The sequence below is a fragment of the Pyrgilauda ruficollis genome, unplaced genomic scaffold (assembly GCF_017590135.1).
Source record: "Pyrgilauda ruficollis isolate IOZ18807 unplaced genomic scaffold, ASM1759013v1 scaffold27, whole genome shotgun sequence".
Classification (NCBI taxonomy): domain Eukaryota; kingdom Metazoa; phylum Chordata; class Aves; order Passeriformes; family Passeridae; genus Pyrgilauda; species Pyrgilauda ruficollis.
The window spans coordinates 4124834-4139892 of record NW_024524044.1 but is presented as its reverse complement, the minus strand read 5'-3'; the positions used below and the strand labels follow the sequence as shown (position 1 = coordinate 4139892).

The following is a 15059-nucleotide window of genomic DNA, read 5'->3' as shown; positions in this document are numbered from 1 at the left end:
TGCTGCAATTTCTCCCAACTTATTAGTAAAAGGTTTTATCAGAAACAGAGCAATAGTGTATTGCTGTATAAGATTTTGCAAACAACACTGAAATTTCAGTACTCTAAAATTATACTAATGCTGTAGAGGCTTCACTTTCTAGAAAAATATTTTGCTCCTTAAACAGAAAAAATTAAAATGCTTTTTTCATTTGTTTTGTGAGGTGAAGAGAGAGCATTCCCAGAAGAAATTGTACACAATTTCTAAAAATTTAAAACTGAGTTCAAAATCCTTGGTGAAACAAGCAGTTACTACACAAGCAAAAAAGTAGAACTTTTCATCACTCTCCAGAACATAGACTTTAATGAATATAAATAATGGCTTGATTAATGATGTGAAATAGTACTAAAAGACAAAATCATCTGGTGCCCAAATGGAAAAACTGAACCTGAATGAATTCCTCGTTCAGACTATTATTTTGGCTGCTGCCCTAACCTTTCCAAGAATTAAGTGGACACCTGCTTCCTTGTTCTGGGAAACCTCTTAAGACATTAACCAAAAGTGCACACTGTGGAGAAAATGCCCGCCTTGCTGCAAGTTGGATTTAAGTGACAAAGTCTTGAGAAGCCAAGAAGTTACTTAAGGTGCTGCTTACCATGACTGTTGTGATCTGACAACATAATAATGGCCGTTCACATTTTGACTATCATTCCAAATACTGGCACCAGCATGGGAAAGCAGATTCAGAGTCCCCTTGCTTGGGTTAATCTAAACACAGCTACCACATCCTAAAATAACATCCTAGCCTCAGGCTAGAAAAACATTCCTTTGCATCTTCCTTCTGCAGTCATCACTGAGCAGTAAGGACAAGCAAAACTCATGGGGGCACAAAAGCAGCAAGAAAAAGGAATTTTACTTTGCTGTGTTAAAAAATAAAAATAAAACGGTACTACACAGAAAGTCAGACTGCATGAAGTTTCTAGTCCTTGATCCCAGAACTGTTTCCATTAACTGCTGCAATGTATGTGCACACATTCCAGGGAACCAATCCAGGAAGTTGAGTCTCCCTGCCTACCACATGACAGTCAGACTTCCTTTGGTCTCAGAACTTCTGCCTGTTTGGAATCCTTTCTGAATGCCCTAAAGCCAACAGGAATGAAGAATAAACAGATTCAAAAATTTCTGATGGTGGAATTGGTGAAACAAAAGGTTTCCACCTTTCTGAACAATAAGATAACATTAAAAAAAAAAAAAAACACTATCAGTTAAAATGAAAAAAAATTCTACTTCAGAACAAGCCTACCCTCAGGAAGGGCTTGTCTCACTGTGAATTCAACAGGAAACCAAAGGCCTAGCTGAGGTGAATACACCTTCCTAAGTCCTCTGAATCATTACATTAAACACTTATTTTATGTTTTTAAGGATTAGATAAATATGCAAATTAAGTCACTAACACTTAAGTGGATGAGCATTGCTGCCTTGCTTATTGTGTCCCCATTTTCCTCTAACATATTTGATACACTGGCCTGAGTCTCCCTTGATAATCACTGGAGACTTTATGGCTCAAGACACAGTTTGAGATAAGCATACCTGAATTTTCAAGATGCCAGCCACTTGAGTGGTTGAAGGGGTGATTGTAAACTTCCATTCTGACCTCCAACGGCCATTCCTTAAAAAAACAGTAAAACAGAAGTTGGATGTCACCCCATCAGTTATGAAAAAAAAATCCCAACATACAACTGATAGGCAAAGGAAACCAGAAAATTAAATTTGCAATGCAACTACACATGCAGAAAATCTTCCCCTAAAGATTCAGCATCATAATCAGTCAGGAAGAGAACAGAACTGTTTCCCAAAATATTTAACCTCAGTTTTTGAGATTTATTATTAAGGACCTTTTAACAGGAGGACTTAACTCCTGGAAATACCTAAAACCTCCAATGTTCTTTCTCTCCTGTAGTATTAGTTAGGCACACAGAGTCAGTATTTTGTTTCTGGGATGTGGATGTTTTGCTAGATCAGCCAAAGTCACACTTCACCTCAGGCTATCAAAAACTTAAATGGAAGGAACATTAGAGTAGCAAGATTTTCTGCTGTGTTTAATTGTATCTAGGCCTTTCAGCTCTTCTAGCACTTCCATTCCAGGACAACTATGTCCTTCCAGTTTCCTTCTACAAATTCAGAATCCTTGCCAAAATGCCCAAAGGGAGTTTCAAACACCTGGAAAACAGTATGGGGAGAAGTTTCACCTGATTTCATTCCTGTAAACTAGACATCTTATTTAGTGATGAGATTAGTGGATTAGAAATTTGGTACTATAGAGCTGAATTAAGGAAGCACTGCAGCAGTCCATGATTTGTCTTGTGTTTGCACTTAAACAAGGAAAGAAAGTTGATACTAGGTGTTCCAATGCTGCTAATGTTAGGTGTAGATTCCAGTGCATTCAACAAGGGGAGAGAAAGACATAAAATATTAAAACTAAGAGCTACAAACAAATCTATATAATGACACAGATAGTATCAATGGTAACTATTAAGCCATTGGTTATTATTTCAGACAATATCCAAATTATCACTGAAGATACAGACTAAGACAATTCAGAAGCTTGCTAGCATTGCTAAGAAAACTGAAAGGACTGCCCAACTTAGTTTCACTAATACTACTAGTAGCCTTATAGACTGACCCACTGGTTATGAGAAAGCTTACATGCTGGATTATACCTCAGGGACAATTCTAGTTTTTGAATGCCAGGGATTCAATGGCTAGCTAACAGATTTGTTTGCTTCTCAGCCAGTCTGTGGTCCCTTGAAGTTAACATGACCACAGTTGTTTCCACTCTGGGATATAGTTTTTGTCCTTAAGTTGTTTTTAAAAAAAAAAGGAAAAAATTCAAGTTCAGAAGGATTTTTCTGTAGGAAATGCTCTAAGGTAAAAACAACATCATTTCTTTATTTAGCTTGGCTGACTTAGAATGTTTTGTAAGAGATTAACTTTCCTCTTCTTTCTTTAATAAGCCATATATCCTACTATGTTGACGGTATTTCAAATAATCACAAAGTATTTTGCTTTGGTATATATTGGTTTTCTATCACCCAACAAACTTACTCCCATAGTAGGATGACAGGACTGCAAAAGCCTAAAAAGCTGGCACACCTTGGGAATAAGTATTGGCTGTGGCTTGGGCTGGATAAGCAGCCACACAGCTGGGTAACTGAGGAATCTGGTTAACTTGGAATCCATTGCTCCATCTCTAAATCTCCCAAACCAATATGCATTTATTACAACTTGCTAGCAACAAGCATTAGAGTCTGACTACCCCTGAAAAACTCTTAAAAACATATTTACCCATAGATGCCCAATCATAACTTTAATAAAGAAAACTTTCAATAAAGATTTTCTCCATCTATAAAAGGTTGCTGTATATCTGTTCCTCCTAAAAGACTACAAAATTAATTATTTGGAATATCAAAATTCATTCATACTTCCAAACTAAAAAAAAAAAACAAAACCTAAAGTATTATTTCAAGTTACTTCTAATATTGATATAAAACATGGAGACTTAACTAGTCAAGTTTAAGTCAGTAAGAAAAAATATTTATTATCTATGCAATTTCAATAAAAATCAGTGTACTGGGCAATTAACTGATACATACACACGCTGAAATTACTATGGAAATGTAATATCCACCTCCAGAATAACAACCCAAAGACTTCAGTACTTCAATTCACTACCTGAGGGATTACTAATATAAATTGCAAGCAGATGCAAAATAGCAAACCAAATAATAAAATACCTTTCTTCTGTCAATTGCATACAAAAGCTATCTTTAGGATATAACACCCTTAACCTTTCCTGACACTGTGATATTTTATGTCAACTCTGGCCAGTTTCCTGTATGGAGCTATATAAAATTCACTCCATACTGTGGAAAACATCATTCAACCAAATGCAGGAAAAAAAATAAAAAATAAAAAGAAAGCTGCAGTTTGTAAGATTTTATTTCATCCAAAATCACCTTTATCTGTCTAACCCCAAAACTGATCACTTAAATCCCACTGTATAGTGGATTTTTGGTCACTTTCTTTTGTTCTTTGAGAAATTCAAACTAGAAGGAACTGTTCTTATTCTGTCAATCAGAAAGGAAGCAAAACAAGCCAAAGCAACTGTATTAGGGAAGACAGCTATGAATATTGGTGTCAGTGTGATAAACAGGAATATTAATCACGTATGTCATACATGTAATATGGAATTTTGCAAAGTTCTGCAAAGGAGATGCAAGTACACAGTCTGCCATTTTACTTACCACAAAGGAAGAGATTTCTACAGTTTTAGCAGAAAAACTTGGGAGTGGAGTGGAGGGAGAAGAAGGGTCCCAATCAAGACATGCATTCACCTTCTTCTCTGAACTAAGCATTATCAGTGTAATGGCACTTATTCAGTTTGCTGTATTTTACTGCCTGTGGATTCATACAGAAACTTACCAAAAATTTTTTGCTTGAAACTGATGGCTCTCTATGCATGCAATAATGGTTTGCTGTCCATCAATCGTTTTACCATAAACCTTAATTAGGAAAAAAAAAAAAAAAAGGCAAAAACCACAAACAGTCAAAGTCAAGTAGACCTTGGTCAAATTGCTTAGATATCTGTTTCTACTATTTTTACATAAACTAAAATTTCATTTCATAACCATTATGGTTATACATAATAGTCTTTACATGAAACAATAAAGTATTTATTACAATGCAGAAAATATCTTAAGATTTAAAAACCTGATGGCCAATCATCTCAACTAAATTTTATGTATTGTGAACTCCATTTTCTACCACTACAGGAATTCTAAGCCTGTAACAGTTACTACTGAGACAATATACATTTATTTCCAGCTGGGTTTCAAACACCAGTTATTCTACCAACTATATGACAACTTAAACCTGTACAGAAAAGGGTGGGTTTGGTCCTTTTTTCTGCTTTATTCCCCCAAATCAAATACTACTAAAAATTATCTCAGCGAACATCCAATCTGGTTTCCTTTACATGAACTGGAACTCATCTGACTGCCTGGAAATCCAACTCAACTTGTTAACTCAGCAGCGGATTTACTTTTTCACCCCCCAGTTAATTTTTCTGTCACATCAAGCACAGAACAGCAATCAATAGATCCGTTTGCTGAGATTTAAATAGTCATAGGGCTTATAACAGCAAGCAAATACTATTTTAGTCCAGACTAAGAGGTTTTATTTTAAGAAGCTATCAGAACCACCAATTCTGGTGATAAGAATACAGCACTTGGATATAAAGGAGATATAATGGAGCAAAACCAGTTTGCTTTACTAAGACAGTTTTGTCAGTAAATCAAGCCAAGGTAGACATTTCTGTTTTATGGAATTTTTCTCCCCTTCTAAGCGACCAGCCAGACAGCCAGGATCAGCAGGATCAACCTGCATTAGTCCACAAAATGTCTAAATGCATTAAGAAATTTAAATAAAAATGCTCAAATAGAGAGGTAAATCTTCACTATGACCTGCAGTAACCACTCGCTAATAATCCAACAGCTAAAACATTACATTTCCGAAGCTTTCCTGCATTTCAAGCATTTCCTGCATGAACCCCCAACAGGAATAAATTCTTTACTGTCAAAACTGCCCGTCTTTCTGCTTTACAAATAGCTCCCTTTTAAAATTTATATCTATCTATAGTGGTACAGCGGTTATGTAATTTAGCACTTACTGTGCAGACACCATTTGGATAGTGCTCCTTCACATATGCTTTCATTGCTGTTTCAACTGAATTTCTCCAGGACTCTATGGCATTTTCAACTTCATGGGGTCTAGGATCAGTAGCCTCCTTTCTTAAGTGATCAAATTTAAAAGAAATCTTGTTCTTGGGATCCAGAAATTTTCCATTTCCCAAATCACCATGTTCTGTTATCAAAACCTGTATTATAAAATTTCAATTTCATTTATATATAGATATATTTATATTATATCAGATGTATTAAATCACAAAATTAGTTAATTACATTTGCTATTCAGTAAAATAAAAAAAGCCATGCAAAATCTAATTATATCCTGCATTTAATGGGAGTTTAATCATTAAAACTTACATTTTAAACAAAATACAGCAAGAGAGGAGAAGGCAAATATGATACACTGCCTCAGAAAAACAAATCTTTAACCTTACTCTCTTACTGCAACAAACCAGGCAAGACAGAAGTTCGTGTCTTCTACTACTAACGATGGAGCAAATAGTTTTTACAGCTACAAAACACTGAATTCAGTCAACACTGCAGACTAAAATTTCAAGATCTTTAGGTACCCCTGAATGATTCACTTATGGGACTGGTACTGGTACTACTGAAGGAGCACAATCTCTACGTTTTGGTAGGGAAGATGCATTTCTTTTAATTTTCTTGCCAAGAACTGTTCCACTACCAGAACATCTTTAACAGTTTAAAGAAGATTGCAACTATTTCACTGTATTCATACCTGTTCGTCGTAACCGTCAATTTTTACAGGAGTAAACTGGTCCAAGTTGTACTGTGCAAATGCACTACAAGAGGAAAAAACCAACAAAAGCCTGTATCAAGCACAATCTTTTTCCTTAGTAGCAGTTAAGGGATATAAATAATAGCTAATAATCTGGGCAATGATGCATTAAAAAATTGTATTAATGTTTTACCTAGCAGGCCAAAATTCTTGGAATCACTTTAGTGATTGTATTACAGATTCCAACTGCCATTACACAAAAATTTACGTTCAGAAGTAAACTGATGTAGACAAACACCTAAGCTTTATAGTAACCCAGAGAAACTGGAGGAGCAGATAAAGTTTAAATTTCACAGGGATCCAACCTACTAAGACACCTATCTCCACTCTTACAGAAGAAACTAATTTTGGCATGAAAGTACAGTAGGCATAATGTTCTAATACAAAAGTAGGGTCTAAGGATGCAGTATCTTACAGATGTTCAAGCAACATCTACCATGAAACAGAAAATAAAGGTGCTCTAATCATTAGGACACAATACAGATCTCTCCTCTGCCAAGAATTTAATCTTGATCAAAGATGCCCAACACACACAATAGGGTTTTACTTGCCAAGCACACATCTTTAAATGAACCGCTTACTGATTATGCAAGTCATACTGAAAAAATATCTTTCAACTGAGTATGTCACATCTGGTACTTACTGGGCTGCTCCTTCCCTGAGAAGATTGTCATTATTAAGCAGCAACCGAACATCTGAAAGGAGTATTTACAACACATAAGTACAGTTAACTCAGAAACTTGTTTCAGTCACATGACAAGTATCAACAGAATGTACAAAACAAAACAAACAAACAAACAAACAAAAAAAAAATCCAAAACTACTCCATACCCACAGAGATTACTAGGTAGGAGCATGACAAGTATCAACAGAATGTACAAAACAAAACAAACAAACAAACAAACAAAAAAAAATCCAAAACTACTTCATACCCACAGAGATTACTAGGTAGGAAATTTATTGCTTCATATTATATAATTTTCACTGAATGAAATTAAAATATTAGTATAGAAATTGATATCTTCCAAGACAATCTGGCAAAGAGATTTAAGCTGTATTCTACAGGCTCTAGGAATCTGTCAAACTAGTTTTTAGAGAAGCTCTGAATGAGAACAGCAGAGAATTCTATCAAGTTTCCTTTAAAATATATATTACCAACTCCCTCACCCTATATTATTGTTACTGTATTCTGATGACCCTTATATGGTGTGCATTGAACTTACTGGTTTTTAAGCCCTACCATTTTTAGTCTCATTCCTAAATGACACTTACTAGGCAGAAGATTATACACCACAACAGCATTTTTTCTACCATGATACAAGAAGCACATGAATATAGAATAAAGTCAGTACTATCCTCAAAATCACTCAATATTTATTGTGCAGCAAATTTCTTATTTAGGTACTTGACTTTACTAGGCACTGTTTGAATACAATTTAATTTACTGCTCATTAACTAACCAATCATTAGTCTCGCCCAAATATATTAAACTTGTAAATATTTCCAAGGTATCATTCAAGTGAAAAGTAAAAAAAAATCTGGAATATATTCAAGGCGTTTTTTTCTTTAAAAAACAAACAAGCAAACCCTCCTGAAAGAAACCAAACTCTTTCACCCAAACCAAAACACAAAATAATCCAAAGTAAAAAAACCCACCTCACATACTCAAAAAATCCCACACAAAACCAACCAACTAAAGCCACAATTTTCAGAATTGGAATTAAAAGCTTCCTCTCTCTTTTTAACAAGGTAGCCTAAATCTCATTGAACACTGGTCAGGCATTTGTGATCAAATGTTCATTCTGTATGTTCAAACACATTGTACCCTGCTATTGAGCAGGTAGTTGCAGCTATGAATTAGCAAAACAATGAAGCTTATAAGCAGTACTACTCTAAGAAATTGTAATAAACTTCAGAAAGCTGTGTTAGTAAGCTGCTCACTTCAAAAATGAAGTACTAACTGATTTTAAATAACAATCAGCTGGCTACAGTTTAACTAAGAACAACGTACTTGTAAAAGCATTGCATTCTTTAACAAACTTAAGCTCTCTCCAGTCTGATACTGACTACAGGTTTAGTATACCAAATGTGTTTTTTTACTTAAATAGCTTCAGAAACATTTGTAAGCCACAATTATAAAGCCTGCCATTTTGTACTATACGTATGCCCAAATATCTTGATCACAGACAAACAACAATTTTTTTAACAAACAACATCTTAGGTAAAGTTCAGACAACAATAGCTGAAAGAAGCTTATTTTAAGTTTCCTTTCAGTTTACCAATACACTCAGTAAAATGGAGTGTGCCCACAATTTAAAGGTTAGAAATATTTTGAGAATATTAATATTCTTTCCACAACTGGCAATAGTCTTCTCTGCATTCAAGGTTAAGTACCTGAAATGATATTCCTTCTTTAAAAAAAGGACCCTTTTAAATTTCAGCTAGTTTAATTTTTGTTGAAAAATATAATTGTCTATCAAATACGAAAAATGAGAGTATCTGTTTTCTAAGCAGAAACCCTTACAACTGTTAATTCATGACTTGTTCAAAACAAAGCTCGTTCTCACATCACAAAGAAAAGTAGTACTTCCCTTGTTTTGCATTTAAACTTCCAGCTGTCTTGTGACTGCAAAGCTTATCATGCCCAGCTACAAAACCAGCCCTTATAGCAAGGGAGCTGCTACAGTATAATCTACATGAAATTCAGGAGAATAATCAGTAATGCAATTTTGGATATAGATACCTTAAATAAAAGGGCAGAGCAGACAGATACTCACCATTGAACACCTCATTGAATTCCCCAGGAGGAGCATGAATTATGAATTTTGCTGCTATACGCACCTTAAATACAAAAACAATCATGTGTTGCATATACTTGCATTCATTCCTATTCAAAGCAGTTAAGCATTATGGAGTTTTAACAGCCAGACATGAAATTGTATAACTCCCACTGTTTCACATATTTGTTCACATTATTTCAACTACTTGGTCTTTATTAAAAACACAGATTATTAAGTTCCACCTCTTCAAACACAACAGAGATGATATGTGATAGAAGCAGATGGTGAAATTGAGTCATTCATGTTTTCTTTTACTGGCAAACAGGAAAAGATGACTATAACAAATAAGATTGACAATACATTCACCATCCATGTCAGCTTTCAGTCCATGGGTACCTGGGAATCAATACAGAATCCAAGAGAACCAAAAACCATGATGAAGATGTATTTGATCTTCAAAGCTTCTCTTCCAATTTTACTACGTATCATATGGTTCTATATGTTCCAAAAGGTCCACACTGACAGATTAAGCTTAAAAACACTGCACAGACACTAAAGCTTGTAATTTCACCTGCATCTACTTAAGACCTGTTAGTACCACAGTACCAGCAGATACAGCTTAAAAAACCCCTTGAGATCTTAATTAGTAATTAATGGCCTTCAGCCACAACCTCCTGCAGAGCAAACACGGCATAAGCCAGTATTTTCACTGAAAGTATGCACACCTGCCCTGGTTTTCTCTCTCCTTTTGCTTGCACAAGCCCTTGTACAACAGCACAATGAGCAAAATCAAGAAAGTTATTGCTCTTTTTTTTCAGACCAGGTCCCTGAGCTGGTTCACTACACAGCTGCACACATACATGCCAAAAACCCACAAAAATATTTTCTAAATGTGAAACAACTTTTAAACTTCTCCACTAAGTGACATTCTGACTTGCAGAATGTCACTTAGTGGACACACTTGACTAATTCTTTTTCTCCTCTTGCATTGTTAAAGGCATCCATTATTAAATTAACAAACTACATATTGGTTCCCTAACCTAACCTGGTAGAAGTTCCGATCCTTTACAGTTATGGATCCAAGCTCACCAGACACTTAAAGCTCTCTTGCATCCTCGACATGGTGTTGCTATTCAAATACAGGATACTGCTTGAAACAGAGTTTCCCTTTCCAACACCTCACATCATGTATCTATTGAATGAAGGGCTGGAAAATTCAGTGCCTGGGAGCACCGTTTGAAATTAAGGTGTTTGAGAAGCACACATTTCATTACAAATACCTAAAAATAACCAAAGAATTTATTAGATTGACACATTTCTTTGTATTTGAAACTACAGAAGAACTGTCTGGGCATGCTAGAGCTCTTGAACTGACAAGAAAACAGCTTTTACAACTGAGGGTAGCAGTACAGCCAGTGGTTGGGCCCCTGCTTCTTGACAAGGGTCAATTTCAAACAAGGGTCTCCAGGAGAGGTGGTTCAAGTTAAAGTGTCCTGGGAGAGCACTCAGCTGTCTCATTAGCAGCGTTGAACCCTCCTGGGTTCCCGTGTGACCAGCCCAGGCAGCTTTCAGATCACTGACAGCAAACGACCATTTAGAGCTGGGTAATGGAAATGGAAAAGTTGTCAGTTCCCAACTTTCTAACCTAAATGTTGCATTTTGGATTGCAGACAGTCTCTGTCTGCTACCTCAAATACCCACCATCAGAACTCCTTTTTCCATGTAAACATGAATTTGCATTATACTGAGATAAATGCCACAAAGTTCATTCTTTTCAAAAGAGACACAGAGAGGCAAGAGGACCTTCTATGGCTGCTTATTAAAGCAACTTGGATTGTCTCCTTTGAATTAAAAGAATGTAAACTTATCTGCATTACCAATATTATCCAAATCACCAATCCCCACACTCCTCTACCTCTTGCTGAAGTCTAGGCACTGTACACAGCTCAATGGTCAAGCCAAAGTAATTTAAAGAATGTGAAATAAAGCTAACCTACAGTACTATTCAAGTGCTTATGAAGGAGAAGGGCAAGACAGGCTGGAAGGTTCTATCACCAGCACATTTTATCAAATGACCAACTGTGCCGCTTTGGCTGGGGCAGAACTAATTCTCGTAACAGTTGCTGGTAGAAGACTCTGTTTTGGATTTGTGCTGAACACAGTGTTGACCATAGCTGTTTGTGTTGTTTCTGAGCAGGGCTTACACACAGCCAAGGGCTTTTCTGCTTTTCACACTGACACACCAGCAAGGAAGTTGGGAGGAGGCACATGGGAGGCATGGGAGGCTGGGAGGAGGCACAGCCAGGACAGGTGACCCCAACTGACCAAGGGATATTCCACACCATATCAAATCATGCTCAGTATATAAAGTGGGAGAAGAAGGAGGATGGGCTGGAGATTTTGGAGTGATGGCATTTGGCTTCCCAAGTCACCATTACATGTGATGGGGCTCTGTTCTCCTAGAGATGGCTAAACAGCTGCCTGCCCATGGCAAACAGTGAATTAATTCCCTGTTTAGCTTTGCTTGCATGCACACCTTTTGCTTTCCTTCTTAAACTGTCTTTATCTTAACCCATGAGTTTTCCCACTTTTACCCTTCTGATTCTCTCCCCAATCCCACTGGTGGGACAGTGACTGAGTGGCTGTGTGGGGCTTGGTGGCTTGCCTGGGGCTAAACCACGACACCAATTAATAGGGTCAAGGATCTGCCCTGAAAAGCAAGTATTTAGTTGTGTGATTTCAGCATGACTATCACTGGGGTGACTCCCAGCTCAAGATGAAGGAACAGCATTCCTTGATTCCTTGACTTCAGGTGAACAGGACTGCTCACCCCTGCCAAGGCCAGGTTAGCTCTGGGCAAGCAGAGGAACAAGACTTAGAGACATCTGTAGCTGTGAAATAACAGGTTCGTCAGTTTCGGGCAGGCAGCTGCTACAGAAGCAAAATTAAGCAAAACATGGGTGCCCAAACTGCACCCTGAATAGCCACATGCTTTAAACTGGTAACACCTGTAAGGTGAGACATTAGGTCTACATTAAAACTGGACCACTACCTCATTTTCAGCTATTTTTGGTAATGTAAATCTGGTTTGCTTATTTTTTTCACTATCAGTAAAAACTATTCTTATCAGTCAGATTAGCTACACTATAAGTAATATTCATTCAAAAGCATTCAGAAGTAACAGATGTCCTCAAGACAGACCAACCTAGACATTACTTTTTACAAACATTTTACAAGTAAATTAAATTTCTCACTGATAGCTTTTTGTGTGAAAATTCACCACAGATGAAATGTTTTATAGAACAGATAAATATTAATGCAAATTTTCAATGAATATCTCATCAAATATAAAGCATATTCATGTTTACAAAGGCAAAAAAATCTAACATGTTTTCAGAAGTTGAGAATGTCAGCTAAGACACTGTATTTTGCACACTTGCCTTTGTGAAGCCAATTTAAAAGTAATCCACTTTCCTTCAGCAATTAACGTGAATTAACTTCTCTGTGATGAGTATCTGATAAAACCATTATTTCCCCAATTCATACATAAAGGAAGCCCATATAAAAGAATTAAATCCAACAGTCTCACTTAACACATTAGAACTGAAAAGCAGTTACAGATTTATTGCCACTGAATTTTTCCAGAAATACATGCTCTAAAGGAGGCTTCTGTTTTTCAAACCCAGACTGATTCTGAGGGATAAATGAATGCACTTCCATGAACCTCTACGAGATGAAGATTTCCCCCTTTTGGCAGCAAAAAGCCTCAGGTATCACTTGGAGAAACACAATTAAAACAAAGGGATAGTCCATATAAAATATGATGTTCATGGGCAACTAAAAAAAGATAAATTAAAAATGCACATAACTTGTAATGCAAAGTGACAGGCAAAAAACTAAACTGCTCTTCAGTCAAACTGAGACAGGAAGTTGTATCTGCTGAAAATAGATTTAAGAAAATCAATCAGGTGCATTACAATTGCAAACAATGCTGATTGTTCAATGCACTGAGACTTCTAAAAATTGATTTGCGCAAGCCAAAACAGAAACATCATAATAGCTTAAGAATCCAAATGACAAAACCTTTTTCCATTCAAGAGAACTGCACCTTTACACAAAGTACAAGAAACCTTTATATGTACCAGCAAAAAATTGTTACAGTTGAGTATTCCTTTAGAAAACTCAATGACATAAAATACCTGAAGTTTCTCCACTTATTACTGTAGTTGCTCCCAAAACACTACCTAAAGTTTAAGACAGTGTTTTATTGACGTAGATTTGAGTTACTTTTCAGCTTCAAGTCTTCAGAGTAGCAAGAAACCTTAAACTTCAGACTTCACTAATCCAGAACATGTGATCACCAGTGGTTTACAAAAACACAGCTTTTACCACAAACCTATGTAAGGAACCATACGTTTTCCATATTAAATTTCTTGAATGCAAAAAAACCCCAATCTACACATGTTCTTATGAATTGTGTCTTTGTGCAGGTTTGAGCATTAATTTGGACAAATCATACAGAAGCTGAGAGCAAGTTTAAAAAGAAAAAGTACAAAAATTACTTCTGAAACACTGAGAAGGGAAGCATTCCCCACTGCAGTCACTCTCTTTATCCAGTTTTCACATTTACACTATTCACAGTCTTGCTTAAATTGAAGTCTGCTCTCAGTAGATAAGAGTTAGCAAGATTTACTTTCACAATTTAAGTGAAGCCAAATGCTACCCATCACATCAGTTAAAAAATTATCAAACCTACAAGCTTATTGATTTTATAAAGTAAAGTATTTCAATAAAGGTAAAAATTCATACAGACAAGCCTAGCAAAAGAGAAAAGGACAGAATTGTTGTATGTGATTAATACAATTATTAGGTATTATGCCCAATTCTTTATTCTGCTAGGGATTAAAACAATTGATCGATCCTACACTCAGTTACAACAATATTTGCAGTTTTCAGACTACACAAGCAAAGAGCAATTAGTAATGTACAGAGTGGTGGCAGTTATGCTAAATCTACTTTTTTTCCATACTTCTGCCTTTATTTCACAATTTAATTTATCTCAATGCATGATACCCATCCGGTACATAAGAGAAATCCTACTCCTCCATCTTTTGCAGCCTAAGCCATTCTGAAGTTCATTTTATTTTAAAGCAGTTAGACACAGCGGCTCCAAATGCCCCGAGATCACTCTCGCTGTTCGTGCCACACGGGAAGCGGCGCTGGCTGGAGGAGCCCGAGCGCTGTGTGTGCCTATATATGGTCACGGAGAGTGCGCTCCCGCCGCGGGGCCCGCAGCGCCGCCGCAGCTCGCCAAGGCAGCGCGCTCCCCGGACTCTGCTGAGGTGCAGCTTTTAACACTAACACACACATTAAAGCTCTCCCTCTTCCATTCTTCTTTCCTCCCTTTTAACTCGACTGAAAGACAGTTATTTCACAGTTTTGTTTGCTAGGCACCCTGACAGCTCACTCCTTCAATCAACATCCATGCTGCACAGAAAAAAACATGCTGGTAAGCTGGATACTGTGAAACCATATACTCACCCTTACTCTCTCCTATACATGTCTCTTTCAAAGAGCTGTGAACTCTTTGCAGCAGGGAGACCCACCCCTTCCTCACAGTCCTAACAGGTTAAAGTTCACTGCTCCACAGCAATAAAAATGAAAGAGTGAAATAGATACTAGAAGTCCTTTTTTACCTAATAAATTGCATGAAAATTTGGGGGGGGGGGGGGGGGGGGGGGGGAGGAAACATGG

The 15059-nt window shown here is 36.7% G+C and overlaps 1 protein-coding gene across 1 annotated transcript in view; it reads right to left on the bottom strand.

The window, feature by feature from the left end:
- CAPZA2 (capping actin protein of muscle Z-line subunit alpha 2) overlaps positions 1 to 15059 on the bottom strand; it is a 30073-nt gene that overhangs the window by 6689 nt on the left and 8325 nt on the right. The window contains exons 2-7 of the mRNA XM_041471471.1: positions 9303 to 9366; positions 7169 to 7220; positions 6466 to 6529; positions 5708 to 5914; positions 4462 to 4541; positions 1570 to 1648 (exon numbers count right to left, since the gene is read on the bottom strand). Of these exons, the coding sequence (XP_041327405.1) occupies positions 1570 to 1648; positions 4462 to 4541; positions 5708 to 5914; positions 6466 to 6529; positions 7169 to 7220; positions 9303 to 9366 (546 nt within the window). The remainder of the gene's footprint in view (positions 1 to 1569; positions 1649 to 4461; positions 4542 to 5707; positions 5915 to 6465; positions 6530 to 7168; positions 7221 to 9302; positions 9367 to 15059) is intronic.